Genomic DNA, 27,285 nt, shown 5'->3' on the forward strand with positions numbered 1-27,285 from the left:
AGCATTTTGCTCCAGTGCGGTCCTATTTTTCGGAGAGAAGTAAATTTTACTCTGCTCAAAGAGAGCCCGGTGAAAAAGTGTGTGATTGGGCAGCTCGTGTGAAAAATATAGTGAGTAATTGCGGATTTGAGGCTACAATAACTCTCAGTACGCTAATGAGAGATATTTTTGCGATCGGTATTAATAACGTGCGTTTTTCCGATCGTTTGTTTGAAGAAAATGCCATCAGTAGGGACTGTACGTTTCAGTTTATGGAAAAAATTGCTTTGGCAAAGGAGTCTGCGGTCGCTGATCATGAAAAGCGCGTATCCAAGGAGTCTCAGGCCCCGATTAAAACAGAACTAGAGGAAATATATTATAATCAAAATCCAGGTACTTCTCGTCAAAATCGGGGTAAGTCAAAATCTAAATATACTGTTAAAAGAGACCATCAAGAAAAACCGGCTCTACCAAAATGTTCGGTGTGTGGGCGTGCAAATCACGTTTTTTCTAACTGTGCTTATCGTAGCTGTTTCTGTCACAAATGTGGAATCAAAGGCCATTTGGCACCTATGTGCAAGAAGCTATCAGGTCATAATTTTTTGCAAGAAAACCTTTTGCAAGACTCATCTGATGAGAATGACGAGATGTGCTTTAACATTAAGAGTAATTCTTCATCATATTATAATAAGTTGCGTTATAATTCTAAAGGTAACGAAAGGCCTATAATTATTAAGCTATTAATTGACGGTTTACAATTTGATTTTGAAATTGATTCTGGATTTGCTCATGCGGCTATTTCTGAAAATTTGTATAAACATTATTTTACAAAATATAATTTGATTCGTAATGATCTGTCTCTTAAAGATTATGTGGGTGTATCATTTAACCCCTTAGGTTATCTTAACCTAAATATTATCTATGACGACAACAATTACATTTTAAAAACATATGTCATTAAAAATGGAGGACCTCCATTAATAGGGCGTAACGGCTTAAAAATGTTGAACATTGGTTTATGTAAAATAGATAGTAACAATAGTAATAGGTTGTTATACGTAAATTCGGAGACCAAGCTTCAATATTTATTAAAACATTTTGGTCAAATTTTTGATGGTACTCTGGGCACTTTCAACAAGTTTAAAGTAACCCTTAAGTTAAAGGAAAATGCTATTCCGCGATTTTTTAAACCACGTCCTGTTCCAATCGCGCTTAAGCCAAAAATTGACGAAGAATTAGATCGTTTAATTAAAAATAAGGTATTAATTCCGACAGAATTTTCTAAATGGGCCACCCCTATTGTTCCCATATTGAAGAAAAATGGTGGTCTAAGAATTTGTGGAGATTTTAAGGTAACCTTGAATCCACAACTGGAATTTCAACAGTTTCCGCTTCCGCGAATAGAATATTTATTTAGTCGGCTGGAAGGGGGTTTAAAATTTTCAAAAATCGATTTGTCAGAGGCATACCAGCAAATTCTTCTGGATGAAAATTCTACAGAGTTGGTGACAATCTCTACACATAGAGGTTTATTTTCTTATCAGAGGCTACCCTTTGGCATTCATTGTGCACCCTCCATATTTCAAGTTATTATGGAACAACTATTTAACGGTATACCGGGCGTTATAGCGTTTCTTGATGATATTTTAATAACGGGAAAAAATGACCTTGAACATTTAGAGAGGTTAGAACGGGTTTTTACAAAATTAAGTGAATGCGGCCTTAAAGTAAAAAAAAACAAATGCAGCTTTATGCAAGACTCCTTGACGTACATGGGCCATCGAATCGATAAATTTGGGCTACATAAGACCCAAGAAAGAGTAGAAGCCGTCATTAAAACTAAAAATCCTTCAAATATTACAGAACTGAAATCATTTTTAGGGGGGGTAAATTATTATGTTAAATTTTTACCAAACGCATCAACAATACTCTTCCCCTTATATAATTTGTTAAAAAAAAACGTTCCTTGGGAATGGAGTACAGAATGTCAAAATAGTTTTTCTAAAATCAAGGAAATGTTAATTTCTCCATCGGTTCTGGCTCATTTTGATCCCAAAATACCCATTAAACTCTTGGTGGATGCTAGCAGTGTAGGGCTTGGAGCGATTATTAGTCATTTTTATCCAGACGGTTCTGAGAGGCCAATCGCTTTTGCTTCCAGATTATTAAGTAAAAGCGAATTAGGTTTTTCACAAATTGAGAAAGAGGCTCTAGCCATCATTTTTGGAGTAAAAAAATTTTTTCAATTTTTGTATGGGACAAAATTTACCTTGTATACCGATCACAAGCCCCTTTTAGCCATTTTTGGAGATAAAAAGGGGCTACCGGTTTTTGCAGCTAATCGCCTACAAAGGTGGGCGTATATTTTATCATCATTTAACTTTGAAATTAAATACGTCAACACAAAAAAGAATTACTCGGATTTTTTATCTCGACTAGGAACTAGTGTTGAAAATATTCACTATTATTATAATAGTAGTTCCATTGTGTTTTCATCAAGTGACAATGATAAAGTGTCATATTTAAATTATATTCAAAATTCCGATTTTCCAGTAAATTTTTTGAAAATTAAAGAGCAAACTGGTAAAGATCCAATCCTTAGCAAAGTTTTTTTTTATGTTAAAAATGGCTGGCCTAAAACTTGTCCTTCTGTAGACCTTAAGCCGTTTTTTATAAGAAAAAACGAAGTATCTATTGAACACGGTTGTTTAATGTGGGGGTATCGTTTAATTGTACCTTCAAGTTTTCAAACGAGTATTTTGGAAGAGCTACACTTAACCCACATTGGCATTGTCAAAATGAAGGCTTTGGCTCGCTCATACGTATGGTGGCCAAAAATCGACGAGGCTATAGAAAATATTGCTCGGCGATGTAAAATTTGTTCAATGTATGCGGATAAGTCACCTAAACCTTCTTTGATAATGTGGGATTGCCCTAAAAATGCATGGACTCGTTTGCATGTAGATTTTTTTGGCCCTTTGTTTAATAAAACATTTTTAGTTGTTGAAGACGCCACATCCAAATGGTTGGAATGTTTTATTGTGCAAAATATGTCTTCTTCTAAAACAATACAAATTCTAAGAAAGTTATTTTCTCAGTTTGGATTGCCCAAAGAAATAGCTACAGATAATGCACAAACTTTTATGTCTGTTGAATTTAGTTCTTTTCTAGAGAGTTTGGGTATTATCCACAAGACGGGTGCTCCTTTTCATCCAGAGACTAATGGATTGGCGGAGTCCGGTGTTAAAATTTTAAAAAGAGCGCTTATTAAAGGTTACAAAGATCATAAAACTGATCTGCAACTTATTTTAGATACGTTTCTTTTTCAATATCGCAATACGCCTCAAACAACCACTCAAGAATGTCCATCCAAAATTATTTTTGGTCGCTCTTTACGCACTAGATTTGACTTATTGCTTCCTTCCACCGAAAATGTAATTAAAAATAAACAGCATAAAATGGAGAAAAATTTTAAAAAGGTTCGAGACATATCATTTTGTATTGGAGAAAAAGTGTGGGCTCAAGATTATCGTCCAAATGCAGACAAAAGTAGGTGGTGTCAAGGGGTTGTTCAAGATATTCTTGGTCGAAGAACTTACGTAATAGAGGTAGATAATGGAATAAAATGGAAGAGGCATCTCAGCCAGTTAAAAAAAAATTATGTAACATTTCAGCCTGAACATAATAAGACAAATACAACCATAATTCCAAGATCTACCTCGATTGATAATAATAGTTTTAGCTCTAGTGAAGATGAAGTGGTGGTTTTATCAGATAGTGATAAATCTGATTTAGAAAGTGATTCGGGTACACGTGTGTTGCGTAGACGTAGCAAAATTAAAATGCCGGATCGTTTGCAAGTGTCTTAGTTTAGAAGACAGTTAGGTTTGATGTTTGACTGGTTGATTTTTTTTTCTTTTTGTTATTGGGGGAGGGTGTTCCATATCCGTTGTTTATTTACATTACACCGCATAGCTGTATTATTATTTGTTACCTTTTTTTTGCCGGCTCGAAACCGACGGCATTTACGGCATTTATTGTATCTCACGGTCAGTCGAAAATATACTCTCATAAATTAAGGTTGTGTATTATTTCAAATTAAATACATACACATTACTTATAGTAACCGCATAGAGGCGAAGTTTTGCAACGTCGCGGGTATACGAGTGCCTGCGACAGAGCACCACCTCGGCCGGCCCGAGGACGGGATTAGTAAACACAGTGTTGCCAGGTCTGGTGAAATTTCACCAGATCTGGTGATTTTATGATGAACCTGGTGATTGGTGAAAAACTTTTTGTAAAATGGCAATTTTTGGTGATTTTAAAAATTTCGTCAATTTTGAATATTTTCAACAATTTTTTAGTTACCAGATCTTCAATAATTACTACATTACCGAACTAATACCACATTTTGGGGCTTCGCGTATTGTATCGTTATCGTGTATATTTTTCTACTGTGATTCCCCTAAACTATATAGTGGGTTCTGAGATTTACGCGCGATTTATATACCACAGAATTTTTCGTACGCATATTTTGGTTTCCGTCATTTCATTTTTATCCTATTAAAATTAGATATATATATGTCTACTTCGATTATGCATTTTAAAATTTGTAAAATAAAAGGTAAGTAATTAATATGATAGTTAACAGATTTACCTATGTATGGCTTTTTATGTTTTTTTTAGATTACCAATTTTATTAAAATATTTAATATCATGAAATAGTTTTTGAAACCTGTCGAAAAGCAAATAGATTCAAACACAGAAGAAATACAGTAAAAAAACACAACGCCTCAAAAAAACAAGAAACAAACCTTCTTAGAACATTAGAAGTTCTTAGAAGAACTTGCTGTTTCAAACTAATGAAAAAATTGTTAAACAAAATGAAATAAGAATAGCGGGCTTTATTTCAGAACACAATATTCCTATCAATGTAGCGGATCATTTGTCTGAATTGGTCAAAAGTATATGTAATTCTGGAATGAACTCTTCCCAAGTATCAAGACTATCATGTAGCAGAACCAAGTGTATTGCAATAATTAATAATGTAATAATAGGTAAAGTAAGCTTTGAAACTTTAGTAGACACACTGAAAAAAGAAAAATTCTCGTTGCTTGTTGATAAATCTACTGATAATTCCGCGATAACAAATTTAGCAATTGTGGTACGCTTTAATAGTAAATAAATTATTTAAAATTTATTATTTATACTCAAAAATCAGTGCTGCCTATAAAATGTTACGGAGCTATTATATAAGACCCGAATATTTGAAAAACACTGATATAATACAAATCCAATATCGTAATCCTGCATACTATATCCCTCTCGAAAAAGTGTATATGGGACCCAAAATAGCAGTAGCATTTGAGCAAAATATATTAACGGAGCAACAAAAAAAATCTTTAAGATTAAAGTGTTTAGAGTTTTTCGTAGAAGCAGCCCACCAGTTATTTACAAGGTTTCCTTTTAACACCAAGGAAATAAAAATAATAAAATTATTATGCTTCTTACAACCATCAAATATTTCTACTATTGAGAGCATTAGTAATGTAGCAAAAGAATTTCCACACGTAGTCTCTGATTTAAATACATTAGATCGGGAGTATAGGCTTTTAAAAAATATTGATTTAGATTTTACCATGGATTCCACAGATTTCTGGAAAACAGTGTGTCTAATAAAGAGAGGAGATGATTCTGAGATGTTTCCCGAATTGGTCAAGCTTGTTAAATCATTGCTTATTTTACCCCATAGCAGTGCATGTATAGAAAGAGTTTTTAGTTGAATAAACCTAAATAAAATTAAACTTAGGAATAAACTGGGTCAAACAACATTAAGTGGCATATTGCACACTAACAGACTGATTAAGCCAAACAGTTGCTACAACTTTGATGTATCGAATAAAATGTTAGCACTACACAAAAATGAAATGTATAAATAAAATAAATTAATTTAGTTAGTTCTGTAAACTTAAATATATAATTTTTTTTGTAATCAGATATCTTTATGTAAACTATATAATATAATAACATCAGGAAAAATTTATTCAATTTGTATCTTAGGTTATGTGCTAATAAAATTAAAATTTTACTGCCTTCGGCACCTAGTATCAAAAAATTTATAGTGAATTGCGTTTTATCAAACAATTTAATTACTAAGTTGTACACAGTCATTAAAGCATGCATTTTCTTTGTTTAAATCTAGTAATACAGCTTTAAAAATAAAGTTTTTAAATTTCTGGTGATTCTTTTTTAAATCTGGTGATTTTTCTTCTTTTTTTTCTGGTGAATTTTATTTTTTTGACCTGGCAACACTGAGTAAACATCTGACTTTCATGGGAGTTGTGTGGTTTGGCGACAAAATGTCTCAAAATATTATGCGAAAATCCAGGCATTTTTAAAATATTTATTCTAATGTAGAATAAATAGAATTGTAATCTTAAAATGTTTAATATGCTGTGTTTTGCATAATGAAAATTGAAGCGTTATTCTAATAAAAAATAAAATATCAACTCTGATAAAAATATAATAAAAAATCAGAAATAAAACTTTAATAAACAAACTTGACAACATATCATTTTTTAAATAAAAGGCTCAAATAAACCGCCTTCTTTCGCTAAACAAAAACTTAACCTATCGTAAAAGCTATTTGGAACCTCCAAAAGAGTTTCAGGTAAAATGGAATTGACACCTTCGACAATTTTATTTCGCAACTCCTCTAAATTTGTTGGCCTACTAAATTCATGCTTGTAAATGGTCTGCGGGTAAAGGTAACCCCACAGATAAAATTCATTTGGAGACAAATCTGGAGATCTAGGAGGCCATTTAATACTGCCAGTCCCACTAATAAGGCGGTTAGGAAAAGTATTTGTTAAATTTTTTTTTACCCTAGCCGCGTTATGAGCAGGACAGCCATCTTGCTGAAAATAAACCGATCCTAGGTCTACATCAAGTAGGATTTGAATGGCAGGAGAAACTTGGTTTTGCAGCAACTCAAAATGCTTTTAGGCGTTTAAAGTGTCATCAATAAATGGGCCTATAACATTGTCGCCCAAAATACCTGCCCAAACATTTAATTTCTGAGAATACTGAGTACGAAACTGAAAAATTCTTTGCTCGTTTTCTTGAGACCAATAACGAACAATGGAAGGATTGTGTTTGCCATGTAACGGAAAAGAAGATATTTCCTGAGTTTTTGAATATTTGAAACATTTGTACCCATATTTTTCCAGATACGAGCAACAGTTTTATTGCTCATTCCCAGTTCCTCTCCAACACTTCTAGTGAATCGTGTCGAATCAAGTTCTAAGGTACTGCAAACCATTTCTTTCCGCCGTTCTATATCCTGGACCACTTCAACAGGTGGTTCTTGACGTTTTGTGTGGCATTTTTTACAATCTTGAAGACAAAAAGATGTTCGCCGCCTGCAAGCTGCAACCAAGCGGTCTTGCCATTATTTTGGGTAATACGTAGCTCACTATCTGTATAGTATATACAAACATTTTTAAAGATAAATCACTTTATTTTTGCCTATAAGACTGTTATCTTCCATGTTAAAATGGTTAAATTGCCCTGAAGCTGCTCATAAATATTCCGACAGAACCAGACATCAGAAAAATTGTGTTCTCTATTAACTGATCCTCTTCAGTTAATAGGGATTGATTAATAGGAACTTCGATTTAGTCTTTAAAGTGCACCACCAATAACCTTAATGGATATCATTAGTTGCATTGTCTTAACCTACAGTTTTTACACCAAAGTGCTTATAAACTTGTTTCGAACTATCTTTAGTTTGCAAAAGCGCGCCCTAAGATACCTCTGCAATATTGGATATAGAGATTCTTGTAAAACATATTTTATCTCTGGAAAAATGTTAACCTTATCATCAATATTTATACTTGAATCTGTTTGTTTAGTGCATAAAAAGTTATCCACAGCAATTACTTCTCAAAACACTATTGTTACTCGTTGTCTACATTTAAAAGAAACCTTCCTATAACTAGATCTTCTATGAGTAACATGAGTTATCATTCTATTATTTACTTTAGCAAGAAATTGTTTAATCATCTTCCTATTTCCATTAAAAGAATAAGTAATTATAGCCAATTCCTAAAAAGAGTTAAAAAGTTATTACTCATAAGAGCCTATTATAGTGTGGATAATTTTTAGTTGTATTGTAATTTTATTCTCTCTCTGAAATAAGTTTTATTTTGTAATAATACATATTCTATAACGTTTCCATCATATTATAAAAAAAGCATAATAATATTTACTTTTTTTATAATATGTAAAAGCTTTATAGGAATTTTGTATTCTTCAGATAATAAAGCATATTTTAACCTTGACGGTGATTAAATATTTTGAAGGGGGATTTCTGGCCAAAAACTATCTATACAACTCATTGGTCTTCAAGAAGTAGCCACCTAACAGCAATTCTGTATGCAGCAGAGCTAAAGAAAATTACATCATGCACTAATGCCAAGACAAATTCCATCAGAGTGGCATCAAAGCAATGTTTCAATAAATTAGGGAATGATTATGAACTAAAGGACTATAGTCCTTCAATGAATAATTCTAAAGTTGGTGATATGATAAAAGAATTACAACTACTTTGATGAGAACCATAAAGCCATTTTTATTACCCAATACTTATGTTGCTGATAAAAAGCAATTTTTATCATTAAATCCTTAAATAATCATCACTTAAATACTTGGTTCTCCCAGTGTTTTTTTCATATACAAGGTGTCCCAACAGTCAACGATAAGCCGAAAAAGGGCAATAGACCAGGTGCTCAGGGATTCAAAAAAATACTAAAAAAATGTATCTTGAGTACTTTTAAAATTATAGGCATTCATAGAAAAACCGAAAAAAATTGACACCTCCTGTTGACCGTTTTAGTACTGTGGCTACAAATTTTCGAATTTCTTAACATTTTTTTTTTTAATGTAACCCTAAAAAACCTTTCGATAAATTACAAAACTAAATTCAAACACAACTGTTCATATTTTTAAGAAATTATCAGATTTTTGCGCAACTTGTGTTGAAAATTGTGTCTTTTGACCGTCATTTCCCAAATTTAACTAACTGTCCTGAAAAAGAAAATTACTTGACTGCTTGGCAAGTGATTTCAAAAGTTGGCGTATCTAATTTAGATTTCAAAATGGTATAAGATACTTGCTAGATTATTGCTTCAATAGGTGTGTATTTTTAATTTTTTTAGTACATAGTTAAATGTACGTCGCTACTCTAAGCTAAGTTAATTTTACAGTCAAAATAAATGAAATAAAAGATTATTTAAGTCGCAACAAATGTTCAAATTGTCTGCCTCCATTTCTTATACGACGCTTTAAATTGGATTAGTGCATACTTTTTCTTAATTTTAATTTCTCACTTTTTGTTAATTATTGTTCCCGTAAAGTAGGTAGGCAAATTTAAAGAATTTATTGTAACTCTAAAAAAGTTTTGTTTCATTTACTTTGATTTTGTTCCATTATTTATTTTGACTATAAAATTAACTTATCATAAATTGAGACAGAAAAAATTAAAGGAGAAAGAGAAAATGGCCTCACATTTTAAAAAATTTTGCATCGCAATCATTGAAAAGATATCAATGTCATTAATAAAATTAATCAAATCAAATCAAATTTATTGAGTAATCGGTCTTAGAAAAAATAATACACAATTCCTTTACAACTGCAATCAGAACTAAAAAATATTTATACATACATTTATAATTAGTAACATAACTCCAAAATACACTTTATAAATTTATAGACTTAAATTTCTTGAATACACAATTGTACTTTAAGGATTGTGGGTATGCATTAATATTCATGACAGTACTCTTCAGTGAAATAACAGAAACGAAAAAATAATATTCACATCCTACTAAAATAATAAATGTGTCACTGAGAAACAGTGTGTCTGGGATTACTTAAGGTGGCATTATTGCAAGATGCATTTTTTTCTATTTAGTCTATATATACTAGTGTTTCTTTAGTGTATGGTATTTTTATCATAAATCTGATTATTGCTTTAATATATATTTGACTTATGCCTAAAAATCAACTCTCTTTAAATAGGAACTAAGTTGAAAACCTTTTGCTTTTGAATAATATAATTATGATTGTATGTATGTATTTCTAAGCTATTTGTAGTTTTCTTAAATCAGAATAAATTTTTAAGGTTTTTATGATTGTAATAAATCTTGTTTTTGAATTGCGGACCACAACTATTCATTAGCCCGATTTCATGTTAACAGAACTTGAACTTATAGATATTTTAGCATTATCTCAGATTATTATAACAACTTATCAAATTCTCCAAAAATTTTTTCTAAAATTATGTTTAATGTACCTGCACCTGGATTTAAAAATCATAATTTCCTTTTTTTCTATTCCATACTGTAAAATGAATTATTACCAGAACTTTCCTTTGGTAAGAATGTCTTAAGATAAGTCTTAGGTAACTGTTTTATGATATAATTCAATATTGTGTAAAATTAAATTTGATTAATTATTGAAATAGATATTATTTATGAAGATTGTTATTGCTTATGTTATTGGGACTCATGACGCTGTTTTCAGCTTTTTGGAGAGTGTCTATGTGTCCTTGAATTCTGGAAAGTCCGCGGCGGCAGTGTTTTGCGATTTATCCAAGACATTTGATTGTTTAGATCATGGAATACTGCTGTCTAAACTCAATAATTATGGCTTTAGAGGTGTGGCATTGTAAAGGCTGAAATCCTATCTGTCTAATTGTACCCAAAGAATTATACAGTATCTGGATGTTTATCCGATTCCAGATCCCTTAAAACTGAAGTAACTCAGGGTTCAGTGTTATATCAGTGTACTATTATTTTTTCTCTATGTAAATGATTTGGGTTCATTAAAACTGCAGGGCAAAGTGGTTCAGTTTGCTGATGATACCACCATTTTATGGAATCATAGAGATTCTGATAATGTTAGAGCCCAGGTTTTTAAGGATCTTAAGATTTTATCGGAGTGGTGTGCTGCAAACAAACTTGTATTTAATGTGGGCAAAACCTTTATTATGGGATTTAAGTGTGACGTTCAGGGCCTTATGTTTAGTGAAAACTCCCCCCTGTAATACAAAGAAAGCTGTAAGTTCCTTGGTATTTACCATTGATGGTCGCCTTCGCTTCGAACATCATATCCTAAATCTTGCATCAAAATTATCCTCTGGATGCTTTGCAGTAAGAATGGCGGGGAATGAGCTGGAAGAGGTAGTTGCACGTTCAGTGTACTTTTCTCTTATTGAGTCCCACCTTCGTTATGGCTTGCCTTTTTGTGGTTTAAGCAACAAGGGATTATTAAACATAATTTTTGTGATTCAAAAAAAGGCAGTTAGATACCTATGTTCCGCTGGGTTAAGAGATTGTTGTAAACCTCTCTTTATATCTCAAAAAATCCTAACTCTTTTTTCTCTTTTTATCTTAGAAACAGCTACTCTTATTCATAAATGTCCTAAACCTCCCTCTAACACTGGTCATATGACTCGCCAGGTTAACGATTTTCCCTTACCAATCCCTACATCGTCCCTCACCAAGAACTCACTTATATACCTTAGCAAAAAAATTTACAACCATGTTCATCTATGTATCAGACAAATTTTAGAAATTAAGAAATTCAAAAAGGAATTATAATCACTTTTATTATTCAGGGCATATTACAGCCTTAATTTTTTTTTAATATTACCTTTTAACCTGTGCTCTGACATCACTTTAATGTTTTAGTTTTGTTTCCCATTAAATAATTTAATTTACTTTTTCTAAATTCTGTCTTATTGACAGCTTTACTTATTTTTTAATCAAATTTATCAAAAAGATGCTTTTTTTCCCAATCTGTTTTGTTATAATTAATTTTGGTAATGTGTGTAAATTTTATGGTAAAGTGTTTTAGATGTTATGTTTGTTTGAAATTTGAAATTTAAAGTGAATTTGGAATTTTTTAGTTTTTAGGAGGCTTGTACACAAGATTTTGTTGTCTTACGTAATATAACACATTTTCTTTCTTTCTTTCTTATAAATAGTTGTCAAATAGATGTCAAAAAGCTCCACGCAAAAACGCATTGGTTTCTTTCGTAAATAGATTGCAACCTTCAATGTAAACCTAGCCAACGGCTTACGTAACGCAAAAATTATTTGATCGACATCTTCTTCTTTTTAAAACTTTGGCTTTATCACAGAGTAACATACCTACAGGCTTTTAACTTGTAGCAATAATAATAATAAAAATCTTGCATTATTGGCTTTTTTGTGTTTATAGTTTAAATATGGAAGAAAAAATATATACTAAGGCACATTAATCGAATATGAAACTTCATAAATCATATATCTGTTACTACATACTAAAGACCAGTGTCTGAATATGACTTACTTAATTCTTTTTTTTGACGTCATGATTATTATTATTATAATAGAATTAATCAATTAAGGAACCAACTGATTCGGGAATGTATCGCGCAAAATCTCCCTCGTGACGTCAAATTCGTCTCGCAGACGACGCGACTTCACTTCAACCCTTTTTAGTATTGATTCGGTTTCCCGGGAGTTTCTTTTCCCTCTCACTCTCTCTCGCATACCACTTTTCAGGACTTTCCCCCCACGGGCTGTTTTTCGCAATAAAATCATACCTAATAAAGCATTTATTTAGCATAGAAGTTATGTATAATAACAAAAAATTATAATTAATATTAGGTACAATAAAGTGGTTACATTTACAAATAACTAGAAAGGGAAGAACTAAGAGAAGCACTACCTGACTAAATTAAAGAAAAAATAAATAAGCCACATAAATAAAATAAAGTTTAAAATCTAAGTTATAATAAATAAAACGGAACAATAATTCTGATTATCCTTTGTATATAAAACTGAGTAAGCAATTGAATTGAGTTGCACCAATTTACTAAAATTAAAGCTATATACGATTTTTTGTGTGATAACTATTATGGATATGTTCATATACCTTTAGTTTATCGCAACGCAGTAACAAACTATATTTTAATTTAAAGATAAACAGATATACATTAAATATAACCCTTTGCTTTACAGACGACATACTCAGAACATTTAATATATATTCAATGGGCGTATACCGGTTACATCTTAACCCTTTCGCTCATGAATTTTAATTTTTTAAAAGAAAAATTTGATTCTTTGTAAATCAACTCTTTAATTTTTTTGAAAATTTTTAACGTAAACAGTTTTTTTATTTTTTTGTTTGTTTTTATGTATACATTTGTGTACATTGGTAGTCAATGGTATACAAGATAAATTAAAACAAAAAAATACTTTGTATGATATATTGCAAAACAGTTGTTTTATTTTGTAAGGCACAGGTGAACGTTACATTTTTGGCATAAAATTCTTGACTGCCTTTACAGCCTGGTACTTTACACCTAGATGCAAAGTCTTTTTCATCAATGGATGGCAAATGGTCTAATCTAATTTCTGGTCTTACTTTTAACGGTTTGCTCGTTGAAGGACCCGGACTATCAGCTGCTGGTCGCCCCCTCTTCCTAGTAGATGTTTTTCCTGCCAAGATTAAAACCTCAGCAACATAGGCTCTAAAGTGAAGCAAATCTAGGACATCATTCTTAGCCATACCCAAGTTGGCAGCTTTTTCTTTATATTCCAACCAGCCGTTTACGCATGCCATATCTATGGCATGAGCAAACATTCTCAGAGTCCACTTTTTAGACCTAATAAATGTCCGATACAAGATAATAAGGAAATCCATCTTGTCAACACCCCCCATGTTAGAGTTGTAGTTATTTATTACTTGTGGTCTTGAAACGTAAATATAGTCCTTCCCTTATTTTATCCCATCGCCGGCACTGGTCTTTATCACCAACTCCCATATAAATTGATGCCATTACAACTGGCCGGTTGTAGTACCATTTTGTCATTATGACTTCCCCATCCTCGCTAATAATTTCTTCGGAACAACCTCGATCTTTTATTTTCATAACCTTATCGGACGAAAATGGCGGATTTTTAAATCTTTCAGCTCTTGCTGTGCACGTTGTATATATTTGCCTATTTCTAAGGTACTGAAGTAAGTTATATTTGAAAAATAGTTGTCAAAATGTAACTGTACTCTAGGGTGTGAGATTCGTTCAGATAATTTTAGTACCACTGCAGCACCCGAACCAAATACATCAAGTTGCTGTGGGTCAAGTTCAGTAGTAGATCCTTGATATTGTAACGAAATTTGGGAACACACTTTTATTGTCAACGTCAAAAACACTAACCTAACTCGCTTTGACTGTCGTTTAATTGTTTCCAAGGTAAAAACTGACTAAACAATTAAAACTGAATGATTTGTCACGAAGCGCGTCCTTTTTAAAACCCGATGGAACAGTTTCGAAATATTTAGAATTATCTTCATTGTTTTTGCCCAAAGAGACCAATAATTTTAGGAGAATACTGACAGTCAAAGCAAGCAAGTATACAAATTCTAGAAAATTAGAACTACAGGGATTTACAATAATATAACCTAAATAACCTAAATTGGGGCCAAAATGGGGCTCTCAAACAAGATGAACTACCTAAAAACTAAACACTATAGATGAAAATAATAAACCAAACGTAAGTAGAACCCTAAAGAAACCCTATGAATCAACTTTAACTACACAATACTAATAAAATTGTACAAAAACTAGCAGAATAATTAACGTATTTACATTTTCATAATAATATATTATAAAATCATACAAGATGCCACTGCTGCCACATAGCGCAAAAATCTTAATTCCCTATGGTTTGAGTTTGTTTTTGACGTATTGCTTGACGTTCAAACTGCCTTCGAACGGCACCATTTGCTCGTCCACACACAATTTTGATTCCAATGGAAGGGAAAGGCATCTTCTCCCAATTGCATCATATAATGGACGCACCTTCCAAAATCTGTCACTGTTGTCCGGTTTTTCGTGAATATTCACGAAGTGAATATGTTGTCGCAATTTATAAAACCTGTTAACAGTCATATTATTGGAAATCAATGGAATTTGTAATATATGGTCCCAGTATAACTTAATTCTTGGGTAATGTAGATTACCCATGATGATATGTATTCCTACAAACGTTTTTAGTTCTTCAACCGTCGTAGGAACAAAGCGGGTTTGTTGCTGAACAGCGTAAAAATTTGTATATTCCATCATGGGTTGGAAAATATCTGCAAAATAATTACAGAAAAAAAAACGCTGGGCTTTCTAGCTGAACTACTGGTTCTTCTTCTCTAACGTGCCACTTTATCGGTGGAGTGATATACTGTAAATTTTTTCGCCAGAATATATCCTTCTTCTTTGAAAGACCATTGTTTTCCAAATAGTCTTCTATATTGGATTTCTTCGACTTTTGTAGAGTTTTTGCCATTATGTTGGGAACAGGTTTAGGTTCTGCTTGTTCTAGCTGCTCAGTCTCTTCACGTTGTTGAGTTACAGGTGTGCTGGGAACAGGTTCAGCCTCTTCCTCCTCATCGTTCATTGCTTGTAATTCTGCAAGATAAAAAGTATATATGCTACGCACATTATCATTATATAATATACTAGTTCCAAGTAATATACCTTCAGGATCAAAATCAAAGCCATCATCTTCATTGAATTCGCCGTCACTGAGTCCTTCAATGTCCGATAATCTGGCTTCTATTAAATCTAATAATTCTTTATCTGTTAGCGGGCGATTTCGGCTCATTATAAACGAGGATTTTATAATATTTCACTATTAACTAATATAAAAAAGAAAAAAGTACAATTAAATTTACCTTGTAATTTTACTTTTCTGATTCACAGTGTACACAAATGTGTAGGTCTCTTCAAAGACAAAAAAAATGTACTACTTATTAGCTTTGTCTACAAAATTTTGTAATTTATTGAAGGGTTATTCAAGGTTACATTAAAAAAAATTTCAAAAATTTGTAACCACAGTACTAAAAAGATCAATAGGAGCTGTAATTTTTTTTCGGTTTTCTATGAATACGTATAATTTTAAAAGTACTCAAAATAGGTTTTTTAAATATTTTTTTTTGAATACCTGAGCACTTGGTCTACTGCCTGTTTTCGGCTTATCGTTGATTTTTGGCACAACCCTGAATATTTTCAAGTTTTTATTTACAATATCAAAATTATCGACACCCTTAGTGGAAATCGGACATATCAAAAAAAAAAAACTGAAAAAACTATACTGACGGCTACCCTGTACCTCTCGTAACTCTAAATTTTGATTTAGAATTAACCAAGAAAAAATCGTCTCTCTTGGGAGTTTTTTTTGATTGTGCGTAACAACGCTGTTGTGGGCATTTACAGAAAGGAAACGATAATCGTAATTACGGACGAATGGTGGAAGCACCGGCGGCGGCAGCGACCTTGTACCAAAAACGGCGGAAAGTGAAAGCCTCGCTGCTGCTGCTGCTGCCCGGCTAATTTTTGCATTTTTAATAAATAAATAATTTATATATAACCAGAATTAGTATTTTTAATAACTAGTAATCACTAGTATTTTAAGATATTTTTAATATTTTTTGGGACAATCCATATATGTATCAACTTAAAAGATATTTCTGGTTTCTTATCATGGACAAAAAATTTCTTACATATTTTTTTGAGTGCGACATATTTTGAAGGCGAATGCATTGAGATCGACAACGTTCTAAGCAAATATTGTTATTCTAAAGTGAAAATTTAAATTTATTTTTAATAATGGATGTTCCTGAACGTTTAACAAGACATGTGACTAATGAAGAAGCCGCTAGAATCCTTGCGCTCAGAGAAGATGGCCGCAGTCAAAGATACGTCGCTCGGATAATGGGAGTTCAACAAAGCACCATATCCAGAGTTGTTAATCGCTACCAAGAAACAGGACAACTATCCAGACGACCCGGACAAGGCCGCAAAAAGTTAACGGCTTTAAGAATTAGACATAGCACCTCTAGAAGACTGCAAACAGATCTGTTGGCTGCTCGTAATGTCCGAATAAGCCTAAGAAATAGGCTGAGAGAAGCAGGTTTACGAGCCAGAGTGCCAGCTAGAGGTCCACGTCTTACCAAAGAACATCGAGTAGCAAGATTGCAAGGGAACACACAAATTGGAATATTCAAGATTGGTCCAATTTTTTATTCACGGATGAATCAAGATTTTGTCTACAGGGTGTTCCGTTGATCATGTTACAAACTTCTAGGGCAGATAGCAAACGTCAAAAGAAAAACAAAAGTTTATATAAACATGGGTCCGGAAAAGTTTCCTCAGGGAGCTAGAGCTCTTTGAAAATAACCATTAAAAACTAGTTTTTTTAATAGCTCCGGAACTACTTTAGCTACCGCAACCAATTTTGGGAGATAAATTATTGTTGGTACGTTTATTCTTTTGAACCTACTAAATAAAAAAAATATTTACCAGGGGCTTCAGAATCAGGGGGGTATTTGGTAAATTTAGGCCCATTTCTTTAAGACTTTATTCTGCCCGTTTGAGCATTAGATGTTCCTATGCTTTTTACATAAAAAAAGTGCTCTTAGTAAAAGTCGGTAAATATCACCGTTTTTTACGGAAATTGACTAAAACCAAACTAAGATACAGCACCTGAATTAATTATTTTAATAATAATAATAATGCTAATTCATTGCCACTGTCAGTATTTTTTACATGATATTAATTCCCTTTTTATTACGGTTAAGTAATGGAAGATTACACTTTTGCTAAATACGCCGATATGCTTTTAATTTATGGGGAAGTTCGGTGTAATGGTAGAGCTGCTTCTCGACTACGGAATCCCGGATTTTGAGGAAGAAGTGCTTCAGCGATCTGAAGATAACCCATCAGTAAGTACTCGAACAGTAGCTGATGCGATGCATGTAAATCATGTTAGGATATGGAACGTTCTTAATGAACAGCTTCTTCGGCGCTACCACCTGCAAAAGGTGCAATCATTAGGACCCAGTGATTTTATGCCCCGCGTGAATTTTTGCCAGTGGTTTCTTGACCGGTGTACAGAAGAATTTCAATTTCCAAAATATGTCCTTTTTACTGACGAGCCTTTATTTACAAAAGAAGGCATTTTTAATTCTAAGAATAATCATGTGTGGAGTGAGGAAAACCCGTATGGTATTCACTTTAGGAGCTATCAACATAAGTTTTCGGTCAATATGTGGGCCGGCATTGTTGGAGAACGCTTAATTGGTCCAATTATGTTGCCTCCTCGTTTAACGGAAAATATTTATTTAAATTTTTTAAGAAATGTATTGCCAGAACTATTAGATGATCTGCCCCTAAATATACGACAAAAATTATGACTAAAACACGATGGAGCGCCAGCTCATTTTTCACTTATTGTCCGCGAATTTTGGAAGGCGCTGGATTGGCCGCGGAGGCCCTGTCACCTGGCCAGCGCGCTCACCAGATTTGACACCCTTAGATTTTCCGCAGTTTACACTTAAAATCATTTAAACATGTTATGCCTCAAGGTAATTAAAGTGACAGTTAATTAATTTAAGTACCAATTTAATAAGTTGCTTCCTTAACTTTTTTAAACATTTATTTTTTATTTACGCCACCTTTTTTATGTAAAAAGCATAGGAACATCATAATCTAATGCCCACACGGGCAGAAATTAAAGTTTTAAAGAAATGGGTCTAAATTTACCAAATTCCCCCCAGATTCTGAAGCCCCTGGTAAATATTTTTTTTATTTAGTAAGTTCAAAAGAATAAACGTACTAACAATAATTTACCTCCCAAAATTGGTTGCGGTAGCTAAAGTAATTCCGGAGCTATTAAAAAAAAACTAGTTTTTAAAGGTTATTTTCAAAGAGCTCTAGCTCCCTGAGGAAGCTTTTCCGGACCCATGTTTATATGAACTTTTGTTTTTCTTTTGACGTTTTCTATCTGCCCTAGAAGTTTGTAACATGATCAACAGAACTCCCTGTATATTCATCAGATAGGCGTGTACCAGTATATAGGCGACGTGGTGAACGGCACGATCAGGTTAATTTTTGTCAAACGGAAAGCTTTGGTGGTGGCTCTATCATGGTTTGGGGAGGAATTTCTTTTAAGGGTCGCACGGAGCTAGTACCAGTGAATGATGGAAGACTAAATGCTGACAGGTACATAACCGATATCCTAGAACCCCATGTAATGCCCTATATGCCATATATCGGTGATAATTCTGTGCTAATGCATGATGATGTTCGTCCACACGCTGCTAGAGCTGTTTGGCAATACTTAGAAGAGGTCGAGATACCCACCCTAAATTGGCCTGCATGTACAGTACCGAGCAAAAGTGGAGAAACATTTTATTTAATAAATATAAAGCCAGAGTAATCAACTATTGCCAATAAATAAATACTCACATTATTTCTTTAGGTTCAAAGGAATGCAAAAACATAGTTGGTATTTATAAATTCTTGCAAAAAAAACAATCTATTTGCTTATCTTTATTTTATGAGGAGCAAAAGTAGAGAAACATTTTTAAAGTTCTTAGTTTATGTTTGCTTATTGAAAGCAATACACAATAATATTTTGTTAATTAATAAAGAATAACCTGTAAATATGCATCGAGGTATTACTTTGGCGTTATGTATAAAACAGTTGATAATATCAAAATATCAATCGGGTGTTAAGCAAGCAATCATTGCTAAGCAGTTAGGATTAAACCGCTCAGTCGTTTCCAAAACCATAAAGTTACACCGCATTAGGAACTCATTAATAAATCCACCTAAAACTGGTAGACCTAGAAAAACGACGTCTAGAGTTGACGAGAAGATTAAATCCTTAGCTCTTAAAAATCCATTTAACACAGCAGTGGATATAAAATCTCAACTAGACGATGTAAATATTAGTGTCCATACAGTTCGAAGACGTTTAAGGGACAGTGGCTTGCCGACAAGAAAACCATCCAAGAAACCCTTCATTTCGAAGAAGAATCGAACCGCCCTGACTTCAATTAGCACATGACCATTTAAACTGGTCAGAAGCAAGATGGAATACAGTATTATTTTCGGATGAAAGTAAGTTTAATTTATTTTTTTCTGATGGTATTTTATGGGTCAGGGGTCCTAAAAATAAAAGAGTTGATCCAAAGTATACTTTGGGCACTATTAAGCATGGAAGGGGAAATGTACAAGTGTGGGGTTGTTTCTCTGGTATGGAAATGGGCGCCATTGTCAAAATTGATGGGATTATGGATCGGTTTAAATATTTAGAAATATTAACTGATAATATGTTGCCATATGCAGAGGAAAACATGCCATTGGAATGGAGGTTTCAACACGACAATGATCCGAAGCATACAGCTAATATATTAATAAAATTTTAAATAAATAAATAAAAACATTTTTTGAGGACAAAAAAATAACTGTTGTTAAGTGGCCAGCTCAGAGTCCTGACCTTAATCCCATAGAGAATCTATGGGATTTAGTAGACAAAAAAAATCGTAAGGAATATCCCGAAAAATTTAAAAATGGAGACGAGTTGTTTGAAGCAGTTGAAGCTGCATGGCACTCTGTACCCAAGGAGACCTTAGGGAATCTGATTGAATCTATGAAAAGGAGATGCCTTGCAGTTATTAAAAATAAGGGATATGCAACTAAATATTAATTTGTTGTTATTATATATTTTCTTTAAATATGTGTTTTTCTATTTTTGCTCCCTGTTTTTTTTTTTAATTAATTTACATATGGCTTTATAATAAGTAGAATTATATTGTTTATGTTTTATTTTTATTATCTAGTTTGGTGTAGTATTATAGGATAAAAACATTTTAGTTAACTTTAATAAAATAAATTTAAAAATAAAAAAAAGTTTCTTTTGTTTTGCTCGGTACTGTAACCCGGACCTTAATCCGATAGAACATGTCTGGGACCATCTATATAGGATGGCAAATTCAGCAACATTCAGCACCAATAAGAACACTAGATGATCTTCAAAATGTTCTTTTTGACTTCTGGGCAAACGTGCCGCAAGAATACCTCCAGAACCTGTTTAGAAGCCTTCGAAGACGAATGGAAGCTGTAATTAGAGCCAGGGGCGGTAACACACGCTATTAGAAATTCATTGGCTTAAATAAAGTTCATTTTTTTTGTATACATGTTTTGTACAATTTTTTTGATTTTTGTATGTTTTGGTGAATCAAAATGTTTGTCCTCTGTAGATTGAACTGATTTAAAAAAAATGTTGCAAAAGTCGTATTATTTGGTGATGTAATTATCAATATCAATAAAATTTAAAAAAACAGGCAAAAAATTTAAAATATTTAAGAAATAATAAGTGATGCGATAATTTTTGTGGGGTGTGTATTAAATTATTGAAATCAGTCTATATCTCTCCCTTCTATTCCATCAATTTGGCAATGTTGTAAGTCACGTGTTCACCTGTTTTTCATGCCTTTTTAAAGAGACTCGTAAAACATATTTCGAATAAAATGACACCTCACGTATCAACTTTTCACGTTTGATAGATTTTGAAACAACTGAAGACTAATTCGTGTGCCGTGATTCACAATGGTAAAACATTGACCAATGCTGAAACAAGCAAATCTTTGGACAATTTCAGTATTTTCTCCAAATATGTACAGGATTTTCAAAAACGTTTTTTTTTTTAAATTGGTACAAAATGTTCATACCTCAGAAACCTAATTAGGTACAATTTTGAAAATTTGTACAAATATTCTCTGGGCAATTTGACCTGACACTTATTTCAGCGTTTCTTAAAATGTTTTAAACACGTTTTATTTAATGTATAAAGCTAATAAAAAACAAAGGACAGTTAAATCAAGTTTCCGAGGCCCTTTTTTATATATTCATGACATCCTAGATTAAAATTACATAATATGAAGAGTAATTTTATACAGGTGGTCCAAATGAAAAGTTATTAAATTAGTTGTAGCATTTTTTTGAAATAAAATTATCATTTTGGAGAAACATCTACTATATGAAAAAATTAAAGCATTAAAGTACTTATAAAATAATCAATTAGCCGATATATTATTATACATACATAAGGCACTTTTGAGTGTTTTGTTATGAAATAGTCATTTATTATGCTCTAATCTTTATTTTCGGTTATTTCCGGAAATATTCCGCCAATCATTGGCGTAACTACCGGTGTTCCATCGAACACGGGCCCCCGGAGCGAGGGGGCCCCTTCGGGGGCTCCAGGGGCTCAAAAGAATTACAAAATTTAGAACAAGATGTTCAACGTGCTTCTGTAATGTTCAAGGATACATTTGAAAAAATAAGCAACTTTCGTAATGACTTTAAAATTTTCAAAAAGGAGGCCACCGAATTAGCAAAAACGTGGGGCACCGCAGAAGTTTTCACTGTTAAAAGAAAACGTCCCCCTAAAATAATGTTTGATGAAAAAAGTGGCCATCATTCCATCACTGATGATGAAGAATATTTTAAGATCAATGTTTTTTATCGAACCTTAGATATATTGACGACTCAGTTGAAAGAACGTAGTGGCAGTCTCGGTTAAAATCAACAGCACGTTTTGCATTGTATCTCCTTCGTATTTGACGTGTTCGTCTGATGGCGAAATATTCAATGCAGCGACTGAGTTTCATGAAAGATACTCTAAAGATGTTTCTTGTGAATTAGGAAATCAGTTGTTATCTTTCAAAGCTTATTTTGGCAACAGTGTAAAGAAAATGGAATCAACGAAACAAATGTTAGAATTCATTTTGATTGGAAACTATTCATCGTGTACTAGCTTCTCAGAAATAATAACGGCTCGTTACATGTTTTTGACTATCCCAGTTACTATTGCGAGTGCAGAAAGATCATTTTCAAAACTGAAAATCATCAAAAACTTTCTAAAAACCACAATGGGACAAGAAAGACTAGGTTCATTAAGTTTGCTGTCAATAGAAAATAAAACTGCACGAAACCCTGATATTTGTCAGTTGATAAAGGCATTTGCAGAAGTCAAAGCACGAAAGAAACATTTTTAATGAATATGTTTATGCGTACCTACTGTAAAATTTAATTGGTTAAGACAATCATCTTCGGCATTTTTGATTAATACAACAAAACCTATGTAATTTTCATTATAAAAATATTTTTATTCAATAAATTATTTTAAGATTGAAAAATGATTGTATTTTCACTTATGATATGCAAGGACCGAAAAAACAGGGGGCTGAGGGGGCCCCGGTTAGTGTAGGGGGCCCCGTACGATTTTTCGAACACAGCAAATTTCACCGTTGTTACGCCACTGCCGCCAATTAACATCGAAGTTGAGACACCTTGTATTTAGAAGGAATTCAATAAACACTTTTTGAGGCTAAAAAACGGCACTAGAACATGTTTTAAACAAATATTTCACTTTTATAACATTCAAACAAGAGAAAAAAAATTACTCATTACTCACTTAATCCTCCTAAACATCGACACGCGGTTTACGTAACGTGCCAGCGTGGTCAAACCGGCTTCTTAACACTGAATTGAACGTTTTCCGAAAAACAAAAAAAAAAAAAAAAGCGACTCACGACCGACTAAATTGTGCCTCTTATCATTTGACAACCTGATAACGAACGACACTCGCCACCGTCGCACTTTTATTTTATAAAATTTTCGGTTTGATTTCGTTTAAGTTTAAGAGGGTTTAACGTTGTAATGTCACAGTACACATATGGGCTTAAGTGCCTGATAAAATAATCTTTTGAATAGTATAGTAGATTTTTGGAAGAGTTCGAAAATTTTGCAACAGCGTAAGAAGACGTAAAAATTAACTTGATACTTCCGCTTATAGTAACGTCAAAGTCAACTTCCCTATTTCAAATATAAATTTAGTGTGTCATGACTGTTACAACCCTTATTCCTTTTAGTCCAGGAGGCTTAGAAATTTATGCAGGCGTCAAGTAAGCTTGGAAATGTTAACGAAAAAACAAGTTAATTTTAGTAAAGGGTGTTTTTTTAGAGGTGGCGAACTTTAAATTGAAATTAAACACAAAATATTTTATTGATATGAACGAATTTGCTTTTATATTAAAGAATTTTTTTTGCCATTAATATTTAAAAATGATTTCGGGCATGTGACCCCCCACGGCTGGCGCGCGTACGTGGCGTAATCTAAAGGCCCAATTTTCACACACTCTTTCCAGTACTGCAGGCTGTATTTCGGCAATCACGCGTCGTATGTTGGCTTCCAAGTGCTCAAGTGTTTCGAGTTTATCAGCATAGACATGCGACTTAACATAGCCCCAAAGAAAATAATCTATAATGGCGTAAAGTCGCACGAACGAGCTGTCCAGTTTACAGGTCCATTTCTTGAAATTATTCGTTGCTCAAATGTCTCTTGTAGTAAATTAATTGTTTGGCGCGCTGTATGGCACGTGGCACCGTCCTGCTGAAACCACATTTCTGCAACGCCTACAACGGCTTCCAATTGAGGCACAAAAAAGTTGGTTATCATGTTTCTGTATCGCTCACCGTTTACTGTAATGTTCTGATCATCAGCATTTCTGAAGACCTAAGGACCAATGATTCCACCGGCCCATAAAGCGCATCAAACGGTTAGTTTTTCTGGATGTAACGGTTTTTCGCCAATAGCTCGTGGATTCTCATCCCCCCAAATTCGGCAATTCTGCTTGTTGCCATAGCCATTTAACCAAAAGTGTGCTTCATCACTGAACAAAATTTTCATATGAAATCGTGGATCAACGGCAATCTTTCCTTCCGCCCATTCAGCTAATGTACGGCACAAAAGATGATCCTCGGGTTTCAACTCCTGGACGGACAAGTTGAATTTTATATGCTCACAATCCGAGATCTTTGCGCAAAATTTTCCATAAAATGAATGGACATAATTCACTTGTTGAGAACGACGACGAATTGACACATTTGTATCATTATCAACACTATGCTGCACAGCAGCTATCGCTTGTTGCGTGCGCATTGTACGGCGTCTTACGGGATGCGTATTGTCGACTAGAGTATAGAAGTATTGCGAAAACGATCAACAGTTTCTCGAATTAATCTCTCTGAAGAACGATTATGAGCACCATAAAACTCACGTAATGCCCGATGTGTTTCTCGAATAGAACCATGTCTTTCAAAATAAATTTGAACAATTTGGAAACGTTGCTCCGGCGTGAGTCTGTTCATGATGAATTGCCAAACCAAACTAATCTAAAAATAACCCAGAACTGTCAGGTCGGCTGTCATAAAAACCAGTGTTTCCAAATGAAAGTTCTCCGCCTCTAAAAAAAAACACCCTATATAAGACTGACAATAGTAGTATAAGTAAAGAATTGACATAGTCATAGTACACTAAAGTTAAAATGTAAACGTTACAAGCATATACAGGAAGGTCTCAAATAAAATTCGAAAGTTATTCAGTAATTCCGACTATGTTTATTCTATTACAAGCGTTTGTTAACCTAGAAATTTTGGCAATGTCACAGTTCGTTATGCTGTTCAGAATGATGACAGGAAAAATTTATAGAAAACGTACTGAACTTCCGTTTGCCATGGCCAAGTAGTAAATTATTTGTCAAAGCGGCTTTGATTAGAACATCTCTTTTTTTATTAATTTATTCCAAAGTTGACTATAGATAATATATCTACATAGTTCAAAGCCTCCTCTGCTAAAAGAATGATTATTGAAATCAGTGCACACTAGATTACAATTTGTCAACCTATAAGTTGCCTTCTATTTTCCAGGAAATTGAAAGGATTTTTCATGTTTTCCAGAAATCTGAACTAATTTTTATTCCAAGCATTTGAAGCCGAAACAGTTGAAATCATGTTGTATTTACTTTGGTAATGGTACAGTTCGGCAAGCTTGGCTGCAGCATGAGCATGTAGACAGAACATAGAACCTAATCGTATAGCAATTATTGTCAAAACCATATTCCTCACTGACGCATTTGAAAAAAAATTGTTGACAGCAAATTGAACCTCGAGGATGTCATTATTATTACGACTACAGTGGCAACGTTGATTAAAATAATCTGTTAACATAACCTATTATCTTTTGCGTGTCTTGCAATGACAATAACAGTTTAACTGATACTATTTTAATTCCTGTATGACCACACCGTTTCTCTATTTTTGACACCGGCAACACTGGAAGGATTACGTAATTTAGACACTACTGGACGTACGTGAGTGAGTAAGGTTCTGCTTATCAGTTTTGAGGTTAGAATGTCTAGGGTATCCAAAAAGTGAACTTTTTGTTCTCACTTTTATTGCAGGCGGTCGTTCGACCGTTGAATTTCACAGCCTGAATATCACCAAACCGTGGCAAAAATTGCCTCATTGTTCGTGACACTCTTTTATTGTACGTTAAGTAATTTCGTTCCGAAATCGGAGAGAGCCTTGAACGTTAAATCGATCAAAACAAATCAAATCTAATGAGTAATGAGTTTCAGTTTCACTGTGGGTCATTATTTTTTTAATGATTTATTAACTTCCAAGACAAGCGATGGTGCCACGTGCTTGTAAAAGTGAGGTTAGAATTTAACTGCATGATATCCCTCAATTTAACAATTGGCAACCCTGATCTTACAATGATCTTCATGTTATAGCTTGCCATAACTTTTTTTTGTTTATTTCTAGGCTTTCCTTGATATTACCATCATTATCAACCTTTCCAAGGCTACTTGAATAACAATTAATTGTTTTATCATTGTCACAACATACCTATATTGAAATTTAAAAAAAGTCTATCTATCTGTCAACAAGTTTCCTTGACAAAGTCTAGTCCAAAGTTTTCCAAGTCCTAGACTACTCCTGCGAATTTTTTTATCTAGCTATGTTGCAAAAAAGTTTGTGGATAGCATAATTAAACGTGACGTTGTTAAATTTACTCAACGTATCGAGGTTCGATATGCTGCCTACAATGTTTTTGCATAGGTTCTACGCTATAAGAGAGCTTGTGGACAGCCTAATGAATCCCGGTATTTTCAAATATTCCCAATATATCAAGGTATCAACGGTCTTTAGTTACAAGGGAACTTGTGAACAACATAATAAACCGCGGCGTGACGAGTGTTTTTAATATCACTGGAAATTATTCTAAGATGTCATTATACTGTAAGAAAATTTTTACAATACACCGAATATAGGTTAATCAATGTATTTGGATGACAACATTGAGGTTCATTATGCTCTCTTTACAAATTTTTCTCGCATCTGTTTTATGTTGTAAGAGAGCTTGCAGGCAGCACAATAAACCACGACACTATCAAATTTACCCAATGTATCAAGATTTAAGATGTTGTCTATACAGTATTTTATTTGCATCAGTTCTAATGCTACCGCAGGCGGCATTGTCAAATTTGTTCAATGTAAGAAGA

General features: G+C 33.3%; 2 protein-coding genes across 7 annotated transcripts in view; both read right to left on the reverse strand.

Annotated features, from left to right (window-relative positions):
* LOC126738915 (nuclear receptor coactivator 3) overlaps positions 1–27,285 on the reverse strand; it is a 139,879-nt gene that overhangs the window by 59,905 nt on the left and 52,689 nt on the right. The window lies entirely within an intron of this gene.
* On the reverse strand, positions 15,099–15,821 carry LOC126738918 (uncharacterized). The gene is made up of 2 exons (XM_050444403.1): positions 15,566–15,821; positions 15,099–15,496 (listed from the first exon to the last, which is right to left on the reverse strand). The coding sequence occupies exons 1-2, from the start codon at positions 15,690–15,692 to the stop codon at positions 15,186–15,188; spliced, it is 438 nt and encodes a 145-aa protein (XP_050300360.1). The 5' UTR covers positions 15,693–15,821; the 3' UTR covers positions 15,099–15,185.

The sequence above is a fragment of the Anthonomus grandis genome, chromosome 7, assembly GCF_022605725.1.
Source record: "Anthonomus grandis grandis chromosome 7, icAntGran1.3, whole genome shotgun sequence".
NCBI lineage: Eukaryota > Metazoa > Arthropoda > Insecta > Coleoptera > Curculionidae > Anthonomus > Anthonomus grandis.